General features: G+C 39.9%; 2 protein-coding genes across 2 annotated transcripts in view; one reads left to right on the top strand and one right to left on the bottom strand.

Moving 5' to 3' along the window:
* The window catches only part of Lrrc36 (leucine rich repeat containing 36), a 52,645-nt gene extending 33,216 nt beyond the window's left edge, over positions 1 to 19,429 (bottom strand). The window contains exons 1-4 of the mRNA XM_032887989.1: positions 19,360 to 19,429; positions 5,783 to 5,910; positions 4,262 to 4,454; positions 3,405 to 3,501 (exon numbers count right to left, since the gene is read on the bottom strand). Of these exons, the coding sequence (XP_032743880.1) occupies positions 3,405 to 3,501; positions 4,262 to 4,454; positions 5,783 to 5,910; positions 19,360 to 19,429 (488 nt within the window). The remainder of the gene's footprint in view (positions 1 to 3,404; positions 3,502 to 4,261; positions 4,455 to 5,782; positions 5,911 to 19,359) is intronic.
* Positions 19,430 to 19,611: 182 nt separating this feature from the next.
* Kctd19 (potassium channel tetramerization domain containing 19) overlaps positions 19,612 to 25,303 on the top strand; it is a 31,992-nt gene continuing 26,300 nt past the window's right edge. The window contains exons 1-2 of the mRNA XM_032888151.1: positions 19,612 to 19,746; positions 24,253 to 24,549. Coding sequence (XP_032744042.1) covers positions 19,612 to 19,746; positions 24,253 to 24,549 — 432 coding nt within the window. The remainder of the gene's footprint in view (positions 19,747 to 24,252; positions 24,550 to 25,303) is intronic.

Raw genomic sequence — 25,303 nt, 5'->3', positions numbered from 1 at the left:
TTAATTCAGAATATTTATTCTAAAAACTATAATAAAAAGAACATCAAATCTTATTTTTTTTCTTAACTGAAATTTAAGTCTGAAGTATTGAGAGGCTATCATTTTAAAACTTTAAATAAACATAATTATATCACAGAAAGGATGATTCTGCTACCATAAATTATAATAGAGGCTGCTGTTAGGTAGAAAAAAAAAGATAAAAGAGGAAAGTGTTCGTACTTGAGGTAATTACTTGAGGAAGTACTGAACCCCGATCTGATCTGTGTGTGGGATCTTCATATTCATCATCTTAATTATAAAAGCCCCTGCCTTTGCAGGACTGGAGAGATGGTTAAGCTGTTAAGAGCACAGGCTGCTCTTCCAGAGGTCCTGGGTTCAATTGCCAGCACCCACATGGCAGCTCACAACTGTCTGTAACTCCACTTCCATGGGATCTGACACCCTCACACAGACATACAGGCAGGCAACACACTAGTGCACACAAAATAAAAAGTTCATTAAAAATAATGGCAGTGGTGGTGGTGGTGGTGGCATTGAAGGTGGCAGCAACGATGCATGCATGCTGCATATATGCCCTCAATCCCAGCACTTGGGAGCCAGAGGCAGGCAGATCTCTGAGTTAGAGGCCAGCCTGGTCTACAGAGGGAGTTCCAGGACAGCCAGGGCTACAGAGAAACCCCATCTTTAAAAAAACAAACAAAAATTTAAAAGCACTCTGCTACTTTTTCATAGGTAACTGGGACTCAAAGAGGCTTAAAAACTTTATCTAATACTGGGGACCTTATATGATACTGCAATACTGGACATAGAAGAACATTTTAACCTATAACTTAGCAATTGCTTAAAGGGAACTTAAACAGATTAATGATGGAATTTTTTTTTACCTAAGTAGAAATTTTATTCAGTTACACATTGATTTATCTTTATTTTATTATGTTAAACAGGAAATTATACAATATTTAAAATAGGATTTAGTTTACTATATATGCTAAACATATAAATATTTTAAAAGAAATATTATGTCTAGAATAAGGTAAAATTTATTCTATGTAAATTATTCTTAATAAATATTATATTTAAAAATAGGGAACTAAGGGAAAAAATAGAAAAATATGAATGTTTTCTGAAGCCTATACCATAAAACAAAGATCATAGCAAAAAGCTAAACTCACTTGGAAAAGAAGATGGCAGCTCAACTGACATTGTTCATTATTTTATTAGTTATTACTATTGTGTGTGTGTGTGTGTGTGTGTGTGTGTGTGTGTGTGTGTGTGTGTATAATGCAGGTATGTCACTGTATGTGTATAGAGGTTAAAAAACAACTTTGTGGAGCTGCTTCTCTCCCCTCACCCTTTTTTCCAGTTTCTCTGTGTAGCCCTAGCTGTCCTAGAAGTAGCCTGGTAGACCAGGCTGGCCTTGACTCACAGAGATCTACCTGCCTCTGCCTTCCTTCTCCTCCTGTTTTATATGGGTTCCAGAGATCAAACTCAGGTCACCAGACTTACACAGCAAGCACCTTTAGACTTGCTAAGCCATCTACTAAGCCCCATTTTTCATCATAAACAAATTAATTTTTTTAGCTACTTCTACACATCTGGCATTGCTATAGGCACTTGAGATACTACAGCAAATATCCTTCTTCTCATGGATTCATATTCTGGAGAAGGGGAAGAAAATGAATAGGTAAACAACGGGGGCTGTAGGAGTACCTCAGTGCTAGAGGACTTGTCTAAAATGCCAAGGGCTTAATCCTCAATGCCACAAAGGAAAAGAAAATGAAAGGTAGATTGATAAAAGACATGATGAAGAATAGAAAGATAATGTGGAGATATATTCATGATGTCTTGTTAAATTAAACACTGTACATGTAGGAAACAAACTACCATAAAGTCATATATGCATATGTACAGATACTGCACACACAACCTATGTACTTGTAACACATATACACATATAATAAAAGTATGGTATTTATTGTGGGTATGTGTTTCCGTGTGGGTGTGTGCATGTGGAGGCTAGAAGCTGATGTCATGTGTCTTCCTCAAGTGTTCTCCGTCTAATGTTTTTAGACTTAGTCTTCCATGGACGGTGGAGCACACCTATTCGGCTTGGCTGGATGGCCATTCAGATCTTTTTGTTTTTGCCTCTCCAGCACTGGAGTTCAGACATGTGCCACTATGCCTGTCCGTCTGTCTGTCTGTCTGTCTATCTACTTATTTTCATAGTTGATGAGGTAGATTCTGGGGCTCCAAACTAATGTCCTCATGTTTGTGCAAGCAGATGCTTTTCTTGACTGAGTCACTTCCTCAGTCCCAAAAAGATGTAACTAGCATTTATTCCATGTGGTGAACAATACATTAGACCAAATGAGTAGACTAATAAATAAACTCATGTATTTAGAAAACAACAGGAGAGTACTATAAATAGCTAAGTATCAATAGCAAAATAGAGAGTGATTTTGACTTTTTGAATTATGTACATTGTAAGCAATTAATTTTAGAAACTAATGAAGTTAATTTAAACATTTCAAATTACATTTATTCTTTTCTGAATGAATTCATTTCTGTGATAGATGTGTCCATGTGTTACACAACATGTGTACAGAGGTCTGTTCTCCCATTCTACCGTGTGAGGCCCAGGGATTGACCTCAGATTGTTAGACTTGGTGGCAAGAGCCTTTACCCACTAAGCTATCTCACCAGCTCTAATAAAGCTAACTTTTTCCATTGTTATTGTTTCATTTTGTTTGTTTGTTTTTTGAAACAGGGTTTCTCTGTCTAGCCCTGGCTGTCCTGGAAACTCACTCTGTAGACTAGGGTACTTCAAATTCAGAGATCTGCCTGCCTCTGCCTACCGAGCCTTGGTCCTAAGGGGGCTTCTACTATTACCCTGCAAGGCTAACTTTAAAGTATGAGTTTAGTGTAGAAGATATGTCTTCCTTTAACAGAATTTTATAACAAGAAATGGAAAATGCTAACATTCAGGTACCTGAGAGCCTAGAGGTGTCTTTACTCTTTGTTTTGAAGTTTTTGTTTTGTTAGAAATTTGCCAAAGCAACAAAACTCAGTCTTGCCTACGGTCATGAAATCCTAGTTCAATTCAAACAGACGGTGCATTGCAAAGGATAATTCTGCCAAGAGAGGGTAGGTAAGAATTTACAGAGTCAGAGATCTTATAGTGTCCTATTGTATCCTTCTGTGGCCATAATGATGGGGAATTTATAACAACCACAGCCAAAGGAAACACTACAGGTCAGAATAGAAGAGGGCTTGATTCTCCTCCCTATAGACCTATTTTTAAACAGACAACTGTATTGTAGATCTGAAAGTTCTGCTGCAAAATGAGGAAAGAAAACTAGAAATTCCCTTGAACCAAACTGAAAAAAAAAGAGAGATTTTCTTACCTTTTTTCCACCTCTAGGAGAAAATTTTCACTGCTGCCCAACTGACTGAAATGTAGCTTGGCCGCTCTCCTCTCACTGTCACGGACAGCTCGGTCATCTGGAGGGGAAAACCATGGCCTGAGTACATTACTTTTTCAGAGTCAGAAAAGCATATTTGCAGAGGAAAAACTGAAGCCCAGACTCACGTCATTAGAGAAGGTCAGAACACAATTCTATTGTGCTGTCACTAGAGCAAGCAGTAGTAACTCAGTTGTCACAGCAACAACTGCCACTGGCTCACCTACTCCTTCAGGAAAGCGAAGCTTGGGCAGCAAGCAATCACATAGTAAGGCTCAATGTCCCATGTGTTCTGAGACAAGTTTTAACACAGTTTCTCAGCAATAACCTTTTCAGGACCATGTGAAATTAAATTTTATAGCAACAAGAAATATCTATTAAACAAGGAAATTATGTGGGAATAGGGAGCAGCTCATTCTAAGGAATGGGTTCTGGGTTTTTGTTGTTGTTTTTGTTTCCCGACAACTAGTTCCCAATGAATTGCACTGGCTTCCTATTACTATAATGGTTTATAGAGGTGGGCACCTTGTAAAATAAGTCTCAACTTGGGAATGTTATGTTGAGGAAGCAGTGGAGAAACCATCAGCTGGGGAAAACTAAAGCCGGAAGTAACTGATAAAATCATAGAGTCATTCCCTAAACAATAAAAGTACTCGTCATACATCCTGCCAGCACAAAGAGTTACATAAATATTGACTGTTAAACAAATGTCTTCTGCCAGTGCACACTTCAGTCCAACATCCAGACGGTTAAGAGGCAGTAAGGTTCTGGGGAGGAGTGGAAGAGGAGGAGGGTCTCACCCAGTTTCTCCAGCATTTGCAGTGTGTACACAGCAAAGAGCCTATAATCTGTATCTTTCCTTACAACAGGATTGAGTCTCAAATCTAGTTCTTTGAGGAAGGGTAAGGGCTGTAGTCGGGACACCTCCACTAATGAAGGAATGTTGTTATAATATAAGTTCAGATCTTGGAGTGAACATAAATACTGGATGCCCTGAAAGAAAAATAAAAGCACATTAGGAACTGTACATTGCTGATCTTCATAAATAGTTCTATGTCTTTCTCTGTGTCTTTCTCTGTTTTCTCTATGTCTTTATCTCTCTCTCTCTCTCTCTCTCTCTCTCTCTCTCTCTCTCTCTCTCTCTGTGTGTGTGTGTGTGTGTGTGTGTGTATGTAGGCCAAGGATGATTTAAGAGTCTTCCTCAATTGCTCACTACCTTGTTTTTGAGACAGATCTCACTGTCAAGCTTTGGCTATCCTGGAACTCACTATGTAGACCAGACTGGCCTCAAAGTTTTAGAGATCAGTCCATCTCTGCCTCCTAAGTGCTAGGATTAATAGCATGTGCCACTACACCAAGCACCATTTTGCTTTTTGAGCTAGAGTCTGTTACTGAACTGTAGTTCACTGATTGGATGGTCAACAAGCCTCCGGGGATCATACTATTCTTTGTTTTCCCAGAACTTGAATTTCATGTGCGGAAATCTAGAATAAAAGCCTCATGCCTTGTGCAGCATGCACTTTTCCAACAGAGTCTCCTCTTCCTACTTTTTTTTTTCTTTTTCTTTTTTTCGGATTGGGGACCGAACCCAGGGCCTTGCGTTTGCTAGGCAAGCGCTCTACCACTGAGCTAAATCCCCAACCCCCTCTTCCTACTTCTTGTATTGCCCTCTGCCCTTCTGACCTGAACACTTTTTTTCATTGAGATCATCATTTCCTGATCTTTCTAGAAAAAAAAATTCACAGTGACAGCATTGTAAGTGTTGTTCCATGTGTACTGTGACTGCCATCACCAGAATCCTAGGGTATGTCCTAAGCCCACCCAGTCTTCCTCTTAGAATGAGGATTAAGAATCTTCATGTTCACAAGTCAGAAACTTAATGTTTTCTACACACATTGAAATGTGTACTAATGCCCTTGGCACGTTTAGTTTCATGTTTTCTTCCCTGAGTACAAAATAAACTTTAATGTATATCTATTAGTTTTTTGAGACTGGGTTTCTCTGAGTAGCCCTTGCTGTCCTGGAACTCACTGTGCTGATTGGGCTGGCCTCAAACACAGAGATCTGCCTGTCTCTGCCTCTACCTCTCAAGTGCTGGAACTAAAGGTGTTTGCCACCACCCCCTGGCTTTACCTAATATTTTATTAAAAAAATTTAAGCATGAAGGTGAAAGAATTTGTAGAAAGTAATAAAATGTAGTTGGGAAACCTTTAAAAAGAAGATCCTAGACTTCTCAGGCTGACATTTTCTATCTTATCTCATTTCTTCCCATGAGACTATAAATTGAGTTAACCTGGCTGATCATAGAATATGGAACCTACCTTCAGACTAGTGATCAAATTCCTTGATAAATCTAAGGATCGGAGATTTTTGAAATTTCTGAAGGCATCACCAATAGAGTGGATTTTTCCAGCATAAGATCCCTGCAATGAGAGAGACTCCACCAGTTCTGAAAAGAGATCAGTGGATGCATTATTATCTCCAGTTGGAGGAACAGAAGTCAGTTCCCTGTCCTCCCATGTGACGCTGAGAAGTCCTCCACCCAGCTCGTAATATCAGGTCTTTTGCCTTGTTTGCCTGTTAGGCGGGGGCACCTGTCCACTGGGAAAAATAACAATTGACTTTTTTAAGTCCACTTACAAATAGCAATATTAAAAAATTGCAATGTGTTCAAAGACACTGATATGAACAGCTGTTGGGGTCCCTAATCCTCCAGACGCTGTGGTGCAAGTCCCTAAAAGCTCTCAAAACAAAACATACTGATCCATTTGGAGTTCAGATGTTTTGGTCTGCTTAACTTAGTTTTATTTTGAGGCTGGGCCTTACTACATAGCCCAGGCTGTCCTCAAGCTTCCAGTAATCTTCTGTGTCTGTTTCCTGATGCTGGGATTACAGGCACGAGCCAACCACACTTCCTAAACAATATTTGAAACATACTTTGCACTGCTAGGATTCAGCTTTTTAGAAGACATTCTCAAAAGTTTTCCAGGATATATGCTATATGGCACAAGATGTCAACTTCAAAAATGTTTGAAGATAAAAGCAAGCAAGCAAGATGAAGCTGCCAAGGGTTCCTTACATGAAGCTAGAGTGAGGCCACCTAAATAACACTTGAATACAGAGAATGAAGTGCAATGTCTGTGGCCTGCACTTGTCCTTTAACCTCCTGGTGCACAGTTTCCTATCTGTAAATGAAGTAATATATTTAACTCCTAAGACGTGAGAATTAAGTTTATGTATATACAAAGTTTATAACAGTGCCCATGGGGAGTGGGTTCAGCTCAGTGATACAGCATTCGCCAAGTACCCTGTCCCCAAAATGCACATAACTCATGAATATTCTCAACATATTAATTAATGTTTTGTACAATAATCACAAAGAGCTATGTCTTTTTTCCAGAGTTTTACATGGAAAACCGTTACAATATTGATGGGGTTCCTGGAAAAATAGCTCAGCAGTTAAGAGCACTAGCTACTCTTCCAGAAGACTCTGTTTGGTTCCCAGCACCCACATGGTAGCTCACAATCATTAGCAAGTCCAGTTCCAGTGGATCCAATTCTCATCTCTGCAGGCACCGGGCATGTAAACAGAGCACTTACAAACACGAAGGCAAAACTGTTACATATAAAGTAAAATATATCCAAAAATTATATTGAGAAGAGGAAAGGGGGAAGTACAATTGTGTGTGTGTGTGTGTGTGTGTGTGTGTGCGCGTGCGCCTGTGTGTCTGTATGTGCATGATTAAGTAAAGTCAACTAGACTTCTAAGATGATTGAAAAGAGATGAGTTTCAAATTTGCCAATACAAACTAGCAGATCTGGCAAGCCAAACTGAAAATAGCAGCCAAAACTGGAAGGGGGTGCTCCAAGATCCAACTTTTAAGTGATTGCCAGAGAACTTAATTGAAATAAAAATTTAAAGTGCTGGAGCTATTTGGGTCTCATAAATTTTGTTTGCTTATTTGGTTGGTTTTGTTGTGCAGGGTCTCAAACCCTGTTGGCTGGCTTCAAACTCAGAGATTTATCTGTGGTGTGTGCCACCCTGCTTAGCTCTCATAAGCTTTTTTTTTTCTTTTTTTCGGAGCTGGGGACGGAACCCAGGGCCTTGTGCTTGGTAGGCAAGCGCTCTACCACTGAGCTAAATCCCCAACCCTCTCTCATAAGCTTTTAAAAGCCATAAACCGGAGCTCTCACTTAAGACAAGAAATTGTTATTAGCAGAATTTAGATAGAAAACCACAGAGATGATGTTGCAGATCAATGTAAAGCTGTAGGCACAGGTCTGGGACGGAAGTGGACAGATGGCCAACCTCCAGCTGCCCGAGGGCATGGTTCTCAGTACTTTCTGAACACAACAGAAGAGGGAGCTCTACAGCCTCCAGCTTGGAAGGCTGTCATGACCCACCCTTTTCCCAGAAGCATAGGAAACTTTACTGCATGTAAACAAAGAGCCACAAAAACAAACAAACAAACAAATGATTATAGTGGACTTTTCAAAGAAAAAGTAGCACAGAAATATCCATAAGAAATGAAAATCCTCCAGGGAGATCCCCTCTCCAAACAATGGAAGACATCTTACAAAGCAACAGTCCTTTTTTTTAAAGATTTATTTATTATTTATTTATTTATTATATGTAAGTACATTGTAGCTCTCTTCTGACACACCAGAAGAGGTCATCAGATCTCATTACAGATGGTTGTGAGTCACCACATGGTTGCTGGGATTTGAACTCAGGACCTCTGGAAGAGCAGTACTCTTAACCACTGAGCCATCTCTCCAGCCCCTAAAGCAACAGTTCTTAAAGTGTGGTCCCCAGATCCCTAACGGTCCTTGAGACATGTCCACAAAGTGGAAATGCTTTCCTTATTACTATTTTCGTAACAATCTGAAAACATGAATTGCCTTTTCTATGGTGCTGATTTTGCACTTAAAATTCAAAAGAAACTATCCATTGGCCCCTTAGGATGTCTCTCTGGTATACACTGAAGAAAGGAGATGCATAGATGCATATGGGGAAATGTGGTGTAACTGAGTGGCAAGCTCAACTAGACACCCATCTTTTCATTACATTTCATTTATTTAGTGTGTGTATAAGTGTGCATGCAATCGTGTGTGTGTGTGTGTGTGTGTGTGTGTGTGTGTGTGTGTGTATGGTTGTACACATGCTACAGTGTGCATGTGGCAGTCAGGGGACATCTCGAAGTATCTGTTCTCTTCTTCCACCATGAGTCCGAGAGATTAAACTCAGGTGGCCAGGCTTGGTGGTAGGTGTCTTTATCCACTGAGCCTTTACAGTCCTTTAGCTGATTTTTAATGGAACATCAATTTGATTAGGAAAAATATCTTAACAAATTACACTTACCTTGACTAGATATCTAGTAGAATTACTTCTACTTTTTTTTTTAGGTTAGGCCCAGACTAATATGTGGTCAAGGCTGTTCTTGAATTCCTGATCATCCTGTTTCTACCTCATGAGTGATAGGTGTGTGAGAGCACTCCTGACAGTAAACATTGTGTTAAAAATAAAGTAAGCCGGTCATTTCAGAATAGCAACAAATAGTCACTGCTGACTGTGATAACATTTCATATGTATATTTATCTATTGTTTTTATTTTTATATAATATGTATGATTTGGGGGAGCAGATGTAGCTCAGTGGTATAACAAAGGTTTAGCATGCACATGGTTCTAGGTTTGATACCTAACACTCTATTTCTCTAAACTAGAATTCTGAAACAAGTCTATCTGTCCACCATGCATTGAATGCTTCCCAAACACTTAGGTTTTTATAAGATTAGTGCAAATACTTCAGATCTGGACTAGAGAGAAGTTGAGAGCACTTGTTCTTCTTGCATGAGACCTGGGTTTGAATCCCAACACCCACATAACCATCTGTTATTTCTAGTTCTAGGGTATCCAGCACCCTCCTCTGACTTCTGCTGGCATTCTGCAGACATGTAGGCAAAACACTAATACACATAAATACATCTTTAGAAAAAGAGTTGATTTTTCCCTGTTTGTGGTATATTAAATAAGAACAGCCCCCATAGACTAATATATTTGAGTGCTCAATCACCAGGGAGGAGCACTATTTGAAAGGATTAGTAGGTGTGGCCTTGTTGGGTGGAGGAAGTGTGTCACTGGGGTTTCAAAATCCCATCTAAGGCCCAGAGTCTCTTCGGATCAGGATGTAGCTCTCAGCTACAGCTTCAGTGCTGTGTGTGCAGCCATGATGCTAATGGACAAAAGCTTTCCACTATGAGCAAGCCCCCAGTTAGATGCTTTCTTTTTTAAGAATTGCCTTGGCCATGGTGTCCCTTCACAGCCATATGATAGTGACCAAGACAATGTCAATGTCGTATGATGAATATCTGTCAATATTTAGAAGAACAACATAACTCAGGGAATCAGTATTGCCAAATGACCAATGCATGATGTTCCAGAATCATGCATGGGTAAAAGAACCATTTAAATGCAAGAGGTACCGATGGATTTCACTATAAAAGAGTCAAGAAAGGTCAGTTATACAATTCTGGATTACATACAACTAAAATTCAAGAAACTACAAATTCCCTGTTTTCATGTTTTATCAGAGAAGAAAAATACCCATAATCTTCATAAAGGCTATGAAAATATTCCTTCCTTTTGCAACTATGTACTGTACCATGCCAAGTTTCTAAAATAGACATTTTAAGCAAAACAACAACATATCAAAACAGAATTTAAAAGGAAGCAAGAGAATAAGGCCGTCTTGCATTAAGCCAGATATTAAAGAAAAATTTAAGAATATATATGTATGTGTATATACCTAATACTCCCTTTGAATTCTTTATTTTGGAAGGCAGGTGCTTTTCACCAAAATATTAGATTAAGGGATTAAAGAGATGGTCCAGCCATTAAAAACATGTGTCCATGAATAAAAAGAAGGTGAGGAGGCTAGTACCTCTGGCCCCAGCACCAGGATGGTGGAGACAAGACCACCCTTGGGGCTTGTAAGCTGGAGGTCTATCTGAAAGGACAAGACTTGAGTTCAGGGCAAGGCCCTGTCTCAAAGAAATGAATAGTTGAGGAAGACACCCTTTGTCAATCTCTGGCCTCCACATAAGCACACATAAAAAATAGAGAGAAAGTATGAAAAGAAGGATGAGAAAAAATAAAAATAATAGATATATTCTACCTCTGAGTACTGTTATCCAAACCAACTGAAAGCAGGACCAAGACACATGTTTGTACCTTAGTGTTCATAGACGGATTAGTCATAATTAGATCCAAAGTAGAAACGACATCACTGTTCATCCTCGGACAGATAAGCAAATATATATTATGTAATAATATACAAAAAAAGAAATCTTGCTCAGCCTTAAAAATGAAGGGAATAGGGTTGGGGATTTGGCTCAGTGGTAGAGCGCTTGCCTAGGAAGCGCAAGGCCCTGGGTTCGATTCCCCAGCCCCGAAAAAAAGAAAAAAAAAATGAAGGGAATTCTGATACATGCTGTAACACAGATGACCTTGAAGACTTTATGTTAACTCACACACACAAAGGATGGCTATCATTCCATAAACAAATGAAATACAGACTTTCATGAACCCTAAAGCAATAAGACATTTAATCATAGACTGAAACCTCTGAAACCATGACTTATCTTAACTATTTGTTACAGTAATAAGGTGTTAACTCACACAGTGGGAAAAACTTTTGCTAACTGTATTCTCCAAGAAAGGATTAGTGTCTATCCAAAATATACCAAAAACTCTTTTTTTTCTTTTCTTTTTTTTTTCGGAGCTGGGGACCGAACCCAGGGTCTTGCGCTTGCTAGGCAAGTGCTCTATCGCTGAGCTAAATCCCCAACCCCCCAAAAACTCTTTAAATTCAACAATAGTGAAATAAGCAATCCAAATAAAAAATAAATGGAAAGACCTGAATTACCAAAATCCAAAATATTGGCACTAAGTGTTAATGAGATTGTAGGGCAACTGGAAGGTCATTCCTGGCTGGGAAAGCAAATGCTGTAGCTACCACTTAAGACAGTTTGGCATTTTTGAAAAGCTGAACACATCTTTCATATTATCTAGCATTCACACTCGTCGGTATTGATTCGCACAAGCTTAAACTTTATATCTAAAGACTGCACACAGGGGTTTATAGCAATCTTATTCATGGCTGCCAAGATTTGAAAGTGATCAAGATGTCCTGAATAGGGAAATGTATAAGCAAAGCATGGTATATCCACACAGTGGAACATATTCAGCTATAAGAAGAGCCAGTAAACAAAGCACGAAAAGACATGGAAGAACCCGCTTTTCTTTACAGTGCTCAGGTTGAACCTGTGGTCTTATGTACACTAAGCAAGTACTCCACTGAGATTTATTCCTAATACTTTGTTTGTTTGTTTGTTTGTTTGTTTGTTTGAGATAGGGTCTGTGTAGCCTAGGCTGGCCTTATACTTCCGAGACTCCTGCTGCCACCTCCCAAATGCTGGATTTACAGATGTGTGCCACCATATACAGCTAGATATGGAATAACCGTATGTATCTGTTATTAGGTGAGAGAAAACACCAGTTAGGAAGTATGTGATTCCAACTCTGTAACATTCTGAATAAGGCAACATTGAAAATAACAGGGGTTGGGATTTAGCTCAGTGGTAGAGCACTTGCCTAGGGAAGCATAAAGGCCCTGGGTTCGGGTCCCCAGCTCCCAAAAAAAACCAAAAAAAAAAAAAAAAGAAAATAACAGTGGTAGGGAAAGGTCTGATGTCTGCACTTGGGAGTCAAGGCAAGAAGATCATAAGTCTGAAAGACTATCTTAGGCTATATAATTAGTTTAGGACCAACGGGGCCCTGTATCGAATAATCAAGCAAACAAGATCAGAGACTGTCAGGAGTTAGATGATGCCCAGAGTTATTTATTCATCTTTTATCCCCTAAGCCACCTCTCCATCTCCTACTTATTAATTTTAAAGTATGGTTAATTAAACCTAAGGCTTTGCACATATTAGGCAAGCTTTCTACTACTGAGCTATATCACCAAACCAATAGGGGATTTTTAGGGTATTGAAACCATTGTTTGATAACATAAATTTGTCAAAACTCACAGAATTATACAACATAGACTGAAACCTAATGTAAACTGTATTCTTCAGCTACAATATCAGTTCAATTATAGCAAATGTGTACACAGAAAGATTATTACTAATAAGGGAAGCTGGAGGACAGGGATAAATGTAAGTGAAGAAGGGTATATGGAAGCTCTGCATTTTATGCTCAAACACTCTGTAAATCTAAAATGGCCCTAAAAATAAAGTCTTTCAATAAAATGTAATAAATTATTGATACATGCTAAAATATAGATAGATCTCCAAAATATGACAGACAGAAAAGGACCATCCCATTTATAGGAACTATCCAGAAGACGCAAACTCACCAAGGTAGAAATTAGATTAGTGATTGCCAGTGGCTATGGGAAGTGGGAACTATGGCAGTTTAAAAGGTCAATGAAAACATTCTGGAGCTACATAGTGGAAATGATTGTTGTCCTAGTGAGCATTGACCGTCAGTTTGAAGACAATCTCAGTTAAAGCTTTGCCTAGATCACACTGGCCTGTAGAAAGTCTGTGGAGGATTTTCTTGATTTCTAATTGGTACAGGAGGGCCTGAGCAGGTTGTCCTTGGCCGAGTAAGAAAGATAGTGAAGCAAAATCGAGTCAGTAAGCAGAATTTCTCCACAAATCCTGCCTCCAGATTCCCACTTTGAGTTCCCTCAATGATGAACCGTGACCTGGAAGTATAAGTCAAATGAACCCTTTCCTAAGATACATTGGCCAGAATATGTTATCACAACCATAACCAAACTACAACAGTTATACAACCTTGCAAATGTTCTAAAAGACCTTGACTCAGCTTTAAACAGTGAGTCTTATAGTGTGTGAATATCTTTTGACGGCAGTCTTGGTAACTTTATGATACATGATAATCTAAGACCCTAAGATTCTGCTATTGTGAGAAAGGCTAAGGGCAATTAGTGAATCCACCTGTGCTATGCAGGATTTCTCATGGTTTTCACTGCAGCCTCACTTGAAGAACAGACAAAAGGACACAAGGATCATCAGTCAACTAATAAATTGTCACAGAGATAGGTATTCTTTTGTGATTTGCATGAGGTACAGGCTGCCTAGAACATGCGCACTTGGTTCCAGCACTTATAAACTGTTAACTACTTATAGATCAAAGAACAAATCAAACACAGCACTATCATATAGATTAAGAATAATAGAATAGAGGCTGGGGAGATGACTCTGTGGTTAAGAGCACTAATTAGTCTTCCAGAGGACCCAGGTTCAACTCTCAGCATCCACGTGACAGCTAACTTCAATTCTAGGGGATACAATGCCTTCTTCTGGCCTCCTCTGGAACTAGGCACACCTGTGGTGCACAGACACATAAGCAGGCAAAGAATTCATACATATAAAAACAAAATATACACAAATACATACCCCGATGCACAAAATCTCATTTTAGTTGTAAAAACAAAAACTGAAGTTATCTCTCTCTAAAATGAAAACAGAAACGGGAACTGCTGGGGGAGGAAGATCAGAGTGTGGCAGGCATAGTGTCTTTGGGTTTTAGTGCTGTGAACAGACACCATAACCACAGTGACTCTTATAAAGGAAAAATTTAATTGGTGCTGGCTTACAGGTTCAGAGTTTCAGCCCATTATCATCATAAGAGGAAGCATGGTGGCATCCAGGTAGGCATGGCTTTGTAGGAGCTGAGTGTCCCAAAGGCAGCTAGGAGAAGACTGGCTTCCAGACAGCTAGGATGAAGGTTTTATAGCCCATACCCACAGTGACACACCTACTATGACAAGGCCACACCCACTCCAACAGGGCCACATCTCCAAATAGGGCCACTCCCTGAGCCAAGCATACTCAAACCACTACACATGGAGATGGATGAGAGGAAGCGACTCACAAAAACAATGACGAAAATGTTTTAACAAAGCTATGACTTTCTCTTCTCATTTTTTAAAGTAAAAAATAAAAAAACTAAAGGGAAAAAAGAAAACCATTTATAACTACACTTGGAAGTTGAATTAATAACCCACCATGGAGCTTGCTTCTAATGACAATAAAAAAATTTCAAACAAATAAAATTTTTAAAAATGTCCTCAGGAATCAAAGGGAAATGATCTCCCATTAGCATCAATTATAATAATAACCAGAATAGATTAGAACACACCAAATATTGTTGAATCAATGAGTTTATAGTGAGTCAGAGAAAGTAAAGCAATTCCCATTAGTCACCTTTAAAGGAATAAACTCGCTTTTAAAATTGATAGGTGCTGGGTGAAACAATAGCAAAAAAAAAAAAAAAAATCACACATCAATCTTGCCTTTCCTACACAACTGGTACCTCACAACAACAAATGGTTGGTGTGCAGACTTTTGTCTTATAGAAATATTGAAGTAGTGAAGAACAATGGAGTTTTTGTAATTCCTCATGAATTAACAGACCTGACCAATCATGGTCAATAGCTACCCCAAATACAAAGAACATAAGGTATTACATACTTCTTTATAGAAATACACAGTGTTGGGCTGGGGAGATGGCTCAGCGGTTAAGAGACTGACTGCTCTTCCAGAAGTGTGGAGTTCAATTCCCAGCAAGCACATGGTGGCTCACAACCATCTGTAATGGGATCTGATGCCCTCTTCTGGTGTGTCTGAAGACAGTGACAGTGTACTCACATACATGAAATAAATAAATCTTTTAAAAATTAGTTTAAAAAAAAGAAATATACAATATTATCTATGAAGCAGTCTTGTGGAAAAGCCACACATAATTAAATCTGAACCTGGTTAAACTCATATAACTATTAATTTACAGGCAACACAGAAAACAAGAAAAAAAACCCAAACATTTTAGGGATACAGTGAGTAAAATCCAGATTTTGTATTGAACTCTTCAAAATGAATGGTGTAAATGTCCTCAAATATGACGAAAATTCAAGGGAAAAGTTAGGAAATATTTAGATCAAATAAGATTTAAAACTTATGTAAACAAACTGACAAATGCACTTTATAAAGTTTTTTTTAAATATGTCTCAATTGGAGAAATAATACTGCTATATGAATATTTGATATAAGGAGAGCTACTATAGGGGTTGGGGATTTAGCTCAGTGGTAGAGTGTTTGCCTAGCAAGTGCAAGGCCCTGGGTTCGGTCCTCAGTTCTGAAAAAAAAAAAAAAAAAAAAAAAAAAAGGAGAGTTACTCTAGCTAGGCATGGTGATTCACACCTTTAATCCCAGAACTCTGGAGGCAGAGGCAGGTGGAGCTCTAAGAGTTCTAGACCAGCCTGCTCTGCATAGTGAGTTCTTGACCAGCCAAGGCTGCATGAGTATGACCTTATCTCAACCTGAACTCCCCCCAAAAGAAGTTATCATTGGGGCTAGAGATGTAGTCCAGTGGTAGAGTGTTTGCCTAGCACGTATAAGGCTCTGCATTCAATCCTGAGCAATGCACACATACAGAGGTTATTGCTATAGTTAAAGCAGAATGTATTAGAGGTAGTACTTGACATACTACCCTAGAAATCAGAGGAGTGGCCCAGAAAAGAAATGTATTCCAGAGAAAAATGTAACAAAAAATGTTACATTTAAAGATATTTTATGGGGGTTGGGAATTTAGCTCAGTGGTAGAGCGCTTGCCTAGGAAGCGCAAGGCCCTGGGTTCGGTCCCCAGCTCCGGAAAAAAAAAAAAAAGAGAAAAGATATTTTATGGACAATTAAAAATAAACAACATTTTTTAAAAAACAAAATAAGTTACAGACTAGGGAGAGACCTCAGTTTATAAAATACTTGCCACATATGCCTGAGGACTGGGCTTCGGACCGTTAGTACCCACACAAATGTTGGGCAGATAGATGGAGTGGTCTGCTTGTAATTCTAGAACTGGACAGGTGAAGACAGGTAATTCCAGGATCCTGTTATCTCTTTTCTTGTATATATTGAGAAATAGTCATATAAAGTTTATAAAATTTCATAGTTACATGCCTTTAATCCCAGCATTCATGAAGCAGAAGCAGGTGTATGTCGGTGAGTTTGAAGCCAGTCTGGTTTACATAATCAATTCCAGGACATCCAGACGTACTTAGTAAGGCCCTATCTCAACCAACCAAATACATACATACATACATACATACATACATACATACATACACACACACATACATAGAGCAAGCAAGTTTATACAGGGACACTTTGGAAATCTGGTAACAGTAATTGCCCATAGGAAGAAGAACTAGGCCGTAAGACAGTGAGGCAAATTGGGGTTGGGGATTTAGCTCAGGGGTAGAGCGCTTGCCTAGGAAGCGCAAGGCCCTGGGTTCGATCCCCAGCTCCGAAAAAAAGAACAAAAAAAAAAAAAAAGACAGTGAGGCAAGGAAAAGGCTTTTTGCTTAATCATTACCATAAGTGGTGCATACTAAATTAATTACTTTAACAGTCATTTTTAAAAAGTACATAACTGCATATCTTTCCTCTGCCAAACAATTACCATCAGCCTACAGCACATGCTCCCTAGTGTATTTTGTTTCTGCTCTGGTCCTGACCCCATATCAAACCCTCCAGGTAACACTTTACTTCTGTATCCGTCTTTATAGTCATAAAAAATTCACTATTCCATTATAAATTTCGCCATTTCCTCTCTCAAACATATCATTTCCTTCTTATTCCACCTGAATGTGGTTTCCAACCTTCCTGGTTTTCTAAGGCCCTCCTTGTCTAAGTTGTCAGTGAGCCACAATACTGACAGCACTAATGTACAAAGGGCCAGTCTACAAACTTCTTGTCTAACCTCTGGTTTATTTACTAAAGATTTAAAAGTTTTATCTAGCTGAGCTTGGTGATGCACACCTTTAATCCCAGCGCCTGGGAGCCTACAACAGGCAGATCCTGGTGAGTTTGGGCCAACCTAATCTAAATAGTGAGACCCTATTTCAAATAAGCCAGAATACAATATAATTAACTACCTTATCTTTTCCAGAATTATTTATTTTATGTATATGAGTACACTGTCACTGTCTTCAGATACAACAGAAGAGGGCCTCATCCCATTACAGATGGTTGTGAGCTACCATGTGGTTGCTGGGGATTGAACTCAGGACCTCTGGAAGAGCAGCCAGGACTCTTAACCGCTGAACCATCTCTCTAGCCCTAACTACCTTATCTTGTTTTAACTGGAGAATGTCAGGGGTATGTGACTCCTCCCCCAAATATCATTCCTTTTATTTTATTTTTTAAGGTTATATCTCAGGTTTGTGGATTCAGTCAGTCCTTGTATCTCAGCCTCCCTGGATTACTGGCATGCACTACTACAGCCAGCTTTGAACCTCTCTGTCCTCAGTATCAAGGTGAATCATTTCTATATATTTTAATAGGCTGGGGGGTGGTAACACATGCCTTTAATCCCAGCATAAGCAGGAGGCATAAGCAGGTGAGTCTCTGAGTTCAAGGCCAGCCTGATCTACAGAGCAAGGGCTGAGACCCAGGGCTACTCAGAGAAATCCTATCTTGAAAAAACAATTAATTAACTAATTAATTAAAAATATTTTAATTGAATGGATGACACAGATGTGTACCAAGCCAATGAAGTTTATTTTATCTGACTTGTAAAATGGAGTTCACAGTAGTTTTAAAAAGAAAATATACGCTGGGTTGAGGATGTTGCCCAATTGGTAGAATGACTGCCTACCATGCACTGAATCCTAGATTTGATTCCTTGGCACTGCATACAACTGGGCATGGTGTCAAGTTTGAGGCCAGCCTTGTCATATATATATATATATATATATATATATATATATATATAATATCATATGTATATATTTGTATCATATATGTATACATATATGATATATATTTATACGTTAGTCAAACTATTATCTTTGATTGCAGAAAGAAAGATTAATACCTATTCGACTTATCAGTATTTGTTATAGTTATACACAGGCTTTGGAATCAGTATTGGATTAATAAACCCTGTCTGTACCATCCGCTGTGACTTGGGGCAAAAATCTAACCTAATTTTATTGATGTGTAAAATGGGAACCATAACAGCACAAGACATTAAATGCAGGTAAGGCACTTAACCCAATGACTGGCAACAATGATCTAACTAACTTACTAAGGAGCTAGGAGTTTAATTAGGAATACTGGAGGTTTTCCCAGCTTCTTTCTTAGACACTCAGAAAGTAAGCCACGTGCATCAACCCTGTCAAAGGCAGGGTTAGCTCACTCAGCATTACCTCTAGGATGAAGGCAGGGCTGAGCACTGAGCTAAACGAATGACGAATCGCTTAGTATTTCACATAAAAGCCTTTTGAAGCTTTGAAAAGATTGATCAAAGAAAGGCTTTGTTCTTGAAGTTCTGCACAACGAATAGCGGAATAGGGCGTCCTTTCCCAATGCACCCAACTTGAAAAGTCCTCTTAGGCAGAAAGTTTAAGAAACTGCCAAAATTACCTCTTGTGCCTCCTCAACAACGCTCATCACCACATGTGCCCTTCTCAACACTTCTTTCTCTCACCAACATCCATTTCCTTCCACTAGTGGAGACTTCTTTCTTCTGTCAAGTTCTATCAGTTGCTACACAGAGGTCTATTCCTGCCTGTCAGTACTTCACAGTCCTCCTCTCCTTCAATCTCTCACCCTCTGCCTCAGACTATCCTATTACTTCAGCTTCTGAACCTCAGTGTAACCCTTTCTGCCTCGACTTCCTCTTTCTTCGCCTCAGGAACCGCTCCTTTGCAGTTCCTTTGCCCCTACTTGGGGCTCCCAAGGCTACACACCAGTTTCCTCACAGCCTCTGAGTCATGCTCCAGATCCACACCCTCCCGGCCCTACCCGGCTGCTCGAGGGTCAGCGCCCCCAGGCGGCGGAGGCACTCCTCGTCCAGATCCCATTGCTCCGCCATTCGCTCCCGCCGCTCACCTGCCACCGCTCGCGAGACCGCCCCGCGCTCGCCAGACCACGCCCCTAGCCAGACCACGCCCCCGGTCAGGCCCCGCCCCTCTCACTGCCCGCGGGCTTTGGTTCTCTAAGGGCCGTTAGAGGACCAGTCACGAGCCTGTCCGCCTGCGAAGTTAGGACTATGGTATGGAGCCCGTCCCTGAAAAGGGCGCCAAAACCACTAAGGTGGAGATTGTAGAGATTGGGGGAGCTGGTGCCCAGAATGAGAACCTCGGGATTAGGGATCTGACTTTGGAGTATGAGGATCCTAAGGAGGCCCTAGTTTAGAAGAATCTGGGGATGGCTTGTCTGAGTAGTTGAGAGAACATGCCATGCTGCCTTGAGGGATGAACTATTCCACACCGCTGAGGATTTAAGAGGGCTCCAGCTGGGTTTGTGGGGTGAGAAAGGTGTGCCTCTTTGAAGGATGAAGGCCTTTGTAACTTAAAGCCCATGTTTATTCTAGAGCAAGATGAGAATGACTTTTAAAGGGGAAATCCAGAGCTGACAGTCTGGGGGCGGGGCAGATTTTAGAGGCATGATGGGAAATCTGAAAAGTTAGAGAATCTCAGCTCTGAGGCATTGAGTCCTATCTTCAGGGCACTGAATTTCTGTCACTATAATGTTATATGGAAGAAGGTTGTGTGTTAATGAGATGCTCTTTGGAATGGAGTTACGATGACTAAAAACTGCCATCCTTCCTGCATTCGGTCTAGCAAGAGGCTGTCTCCCCCACCAAGTACTACAGGTTTTCCAAGCTGCTGATGACTGGAGGCTCTCCGCAGAATGAAATAGTTCTGCACTAAGTCCCTGAACAATTTAAGAGTTACTTTCCTAACTTTTACCAGAAAGCATCCCTAGAGAGTACCCCCATGGGTGACACATGTAGAAGCAAATTCTTTCTGTTCTTTAATAAGTGGAGCACAACCTCCAAGAAGCAGGTTTTCTTATCTTTCTTTCAACCAGCTACGTACCTTTAAAGAGAACCAAACAAAAATCAAATCTTTGTATATCTGTGTTCTTTGGGATAGGTGGGACCCTTAGTTACTCTGTTTATGGAGCCCAACCTAAGTCACATTTAGAAGGCCTAGGACTCAAAATGACATCATTGGATCAGCTTTTCCAGTTTCGCCGCTGAGCCATTAATCCATTTCATAATCTGTATTCTTTCTCTTCTTGTCTACCTAGAGCTCCTCTAGTCTTAAAGTGGCATGTCTAGTTGTTCCTTTTTGTTTCAGAAATTTAGACAGGGCTTACTCTAGAAGAAATGCCCCTCTTGTTTGTTACAAGGGTCTGTTTTCCTGCAGAGATGCAGGTTTTTGATGGAAGAGGAGGCGTTTCCTTTCTTGAACAACCACCTCACACTTTAACCATCTTGTTCCCACCGCCACCATTCTTAGACAATTTTGTTTTTTCTTTTTTAGTTAGCATACCAACTCAAGGGATTCACTGTGACATTTTCAAATACATACAGCATTCCTCTTCTGCTGAACCATTGTCCCTTTAAGTTGTCCTATCCTCTGCTCTTATGCCCCTATATTCTGCTACTCTTTCAAGCTCCTCCTGTCTTTGGGGCTCTTCCACTTCATTAACCCCTCTCTCCTTTCATCTAATATGTTCATATGTAGAAATCTATATTCCATGTATTAAAGAAAATATGAGTCTAGCTTGTTAATCTCCAGTATCTATCCATTTCCCAGCAAATGTCAGAATTTCATTCTTTACAGCTGCATAAATTTTCATTGTGTATATCTAACCACTTCTTTTAAAAAATCTATCTGTTGATGGGCCTCTGAGTTGGTTCCATATCTTGGCTATTGTGGATAATTCAGTAATAACATAGGTATGCAAATAAATCTATGGCATTCTATTTAGAATTCTTTAGGTGTGTAGTGGTTAATTTTCATTGTCAACCTGACCAGAGTTGGAATTGTCTAGAAGATACTCTTCTAGAAATGTTTGTGAGAAAATTTCCAGAGAAATTTAACCAAATGCCCCAGCACCATCTCATGGTCTATGGTACCTGAGTGGGAAGGAGGGAAGGAGCTTCAGCATGCTTCTGCTCTTTGCTTTCTGGTCTTCCCAGATGTAGGAATCCTAGTTTCATGCTCCTACTCCCATGAATTCTGTCATGCTTTCTGTACCATGCTGGACTGTATGCTTTTAAACTAGGAGCCAAAACAAATCCTTCTCTGAAGTTACTACTACTACTACTACTACTACTACTACTACTACTACTACTACTACGATTTTATTATTGTGTGATGTTTGTGTGTGAGTGCTGGGCACGTGTGCCATGGCACTTATCTAGAAATCAGAGGACAACTCTGTGGAGTCAGTTCTTTTCTTCCAATTTGACATGGGAAGCCAAGTGTGGTGGTGAACACCTTTAGTCCCAGCACTCAGGAGGCAGAAACAGGTGGATCTGGTTTCTGGGTTGAGGCTAGTCTTGTCTACAGAGCAAGTTCCAGGACAGCAAGGGCTACACAGAGAAAATCTGTCTTAAAATCAACCAATCGGGGTTGGGGATTTAGCTCAGTGGTAGAGCACTTGCCTAGCAAGCGCAAGGCCCTGGGTTCGGTTCCCAGCTCAAAAAAAAAAAAAAAATCAACCAACCAACCAATCAAACAATTTGAATGGATCCCAAGGATTAAACTCAGGTCACCGAGCTTGCCACAGCCATCTTGACTCCTTAAATTGCTTTTTACAAATATTGTCACAGCACTGAGAAAAATAACTAATACAAGGTATATATGAGTGGTATTAGTGAGAAGTATAATTGAATCATATTGTAGTTCTATGTTCATTTTCATTTATTTTTGCTCCTTAATTTCACACACACACACACACACACACACACACACACACACACACACACCAGGGTCAGTAATTAAGAATGCTTACTGCTCTTGCAGAAGAGCAAGGTTTGTTCCCACCACTCATATGGGGATCTGGCAGCCTCTTGTGAGCCTGCCTGCACTCAGATAGTGTGCATAAAGTCATGCTGGCACATACACTAGACACAAGTAACAGATGGGTTTTTTAAATAGCCCTATACACACGATTTAATATTTTGAGTTTTGTTTGTTTTAAAATAGGCTCTCATATGTAGCCCTGGCTAGCCCAGAATTCACAAAAGTAAAAGATAAGAAGAAACCCACCTGTTTCTGCCTCCTGAGAGCTGGGATTAAAGGCATACATCACCATGCATGGTTGACTTATCATTTTAATAAGTATAATTCAATAATCTTATGTTTTTAGAATTGTGCAACCACCACCACAACCGATTGTAGAATGTTTTTATCTTCCTTTAAGGAAACCTATATCCATGCTTGGTCTCCCAGCCCTAAATAACCATTAATCCTTGTCTGTGTGGGTTCGGTCCCCAGCTCCGAAAAAAAAAAAGAACCAAAAAAAAAAAAAAAAAAAAATCCTTGTCTGTGTAAATTTGCCTTTTCTTCACATTGCTTGCTTTGTTCCTCTTAGTGTAATGTTTCAAGGTCAATCCATATTGTGACAGGTATCAGTCCTTCAGTCCTTTTTATTAACACTTCATGAACCAGGCCTGGGAATACACCTGTCTTTAATGGTAGCACTTGGAAGGCAGAGACAAGTGTATCTCTGTGAGTTCAAGGCCAGCTTAGTCTACATAGTGAGTTTCATGCCAGTCAAGGTTCCAATGTGAGACCCTGTCTCAAACAAACAACCTACCAAAATAGTTTCAATATATGGTTATATTCTAATTTGTTTATTCATTTGCCAGTTGATGGGCAAATTCAACCAAACGTTAAGATTTATTTCTAGCTTGTCTATACTGTGTACTTATATGGCTGTCTTTATGCAAATAGTACAGTTTTAATTCATCTTGGTGGGTAGTAAGTTTTCAATATTGGAAATATGGATTCTAAATTTATTTTTCTTTCCAAATATTGTTGTAGTCATCCTGGGTCCTTTCTAAGGCAGCTGGAAATTTCATTAGCATTGTGTTAATTTGTTAGTCTGGAAAATATTGCCATATTTTTAGACAGGGTCTTTCTATGTAGCTCAGGATGGCCAAGAACTAGTGATCTTCCTGCCTTAGCCTCCAGAATTGTAGGGTTATAATTGTGGACCAACATGCTTTACTTGAGTATTATGATCTTCATATTAAATATCTCAAATTAACCTATTTCCCCATTTATCTGAGTATTTTAAAAGTTTCTTTCAGGGGGAAGAGTTGGGGGATGTTGGCCCAGAAATTGGGAAAGGGTTTTCTTATTCGAAATGTAAATAAGAAATATTCAAGTTAATAAAAAAAAGTTTCTTTCAATAGGGAATTAAGGAAAGGGTTCATCAGTGAAATGCTTGTACAAGAGCAAGGATCTGAGTTCGCCGTTCAGCACCCAAACTCAGGTCCTCATGTTTCACAAAAGGCATTTTATTTTTATCCATTAGTCCAGCCTTTTAAGACAGGGTCACACTATGTAGCCGTCTCTGGCCTTAGATTCAGTAAGTAGTCCATCCTGGTCTCAGACTTGTAGTGATCCTTCTGCCTCTACCTTGAAGTGCTGGCACTACAGATGCATGTGGCCATGGCCTTTCAAACTTAATGTGTAAAATATAATTGGTCTTTAAAAACTATTCTTCAATCTTGGGCTCATAACAGTGTGTGTGTGTGTGTGTGTATGTGATTTCCCTAGGATGTTGTATATATATTACTATGTTGTCAGCAAATGTAGCTTAATACTTCTTGTTAGGGTGCTTTCAATATCTTGTTATTACATACCTCTTGCCTCATTTTCCCTTTAGGAGGAGCCTGGCATGCCCCATGAGTCAGCAGAGGATTTGTTTCACTTCAATGTCGGAGGCTGGCATTTCTCAGTTCCCAGAAGCAAACTTGCTCAATTCCCAGACTCGCTGTTGTGGAAAGAGGCCTTGGCCTTGACCTCTTCGGAAAGTCAGCGGCTATTCATTGACAGAGACGGTTCCACATTCCGGCATGTGCACTATTACCTCTACACCTCCAAGCTCTCCTTCTCCAGCTGTGCAGAACTGAACTTGCTCTATGAGCAAGCACTGGGTTTGCAGCTGATGCCGTTGCTTCAGGTAAGATGTGCTTTCTTCCAAGAGCGATGATCAGTAGCATCACTAAACGTGAGCTTCTTTTCTATGTTGGGTTCTGAGGTAACCCTTTTGTATGGTTGTTTTCTTGTTTTATTTTGTTTTTTAAGACAAGATTTCTTTGTGTAATCTCCCTGGCTGTCCTAGAACTCTGTAGACCGGATTGGCCCCAAACTCACAGAGATCAGCCTGCCTCTGCCTCTCAAGTGCTGGGGTTAAAGGTGTGCCACCACAGCCAGCTCTGAGGTAACGCTTTCAATGCACAGTATACTGGAACTGCACAACGGCTTTGAGACAAGGTCTTAGCATGTAACCAGGGACCACTTTGAATTTATGATCTTCCAGCCCCTGTTGGACAAATGCCACCATAACCAGCTCCTACTTGCACCTTCTTGGTTCTTTTTTTTTTTTTTTTTTTTTCCGGAGCTGGGGACCGAACCCAGGGCCTTGCACTTCCTAGGCAAGTGCTCTACCACTGAGCTAAATCCCCAACCCCTACTTGCACCTTCTTCACAGAGACTTTCATCCTGATTCTGCTTTCCTTACATCACAGCCACCAGGGACCTGAGATAGGATTTAACATCCAGGGAATCTTTGTCTCTTTCAAATTGTATTTTTAAAATGCTACTTTTTTTTTTCTTTTTTGAGGTGCTGGGGACAAAACCAAGGCTTTTTGCATGCTACGCAAATACTCTGCCACTAAGCCACTTGTCACAGAGATTTGCCTGCTTCTGCTTCC

This window comes from Rattus rattus, chromosome 17 (genome assembly GCF_011064425.1).
Source record: "Rattus rattus isolate New Zealand chromosome 17, Rrattus_CSIRO_v1, whole genome shotgun sequence".
Lineage (NCBI taxonomy): Eukaryota > Metazoa > Chordata > Mammalia > Rodentia > Muridae > Rattus > Rattus rattus.
Note: the sequence above shows the minus strand (reverse complement) of the source record. Positions and strands in the feature narration are given on the sequence as shown.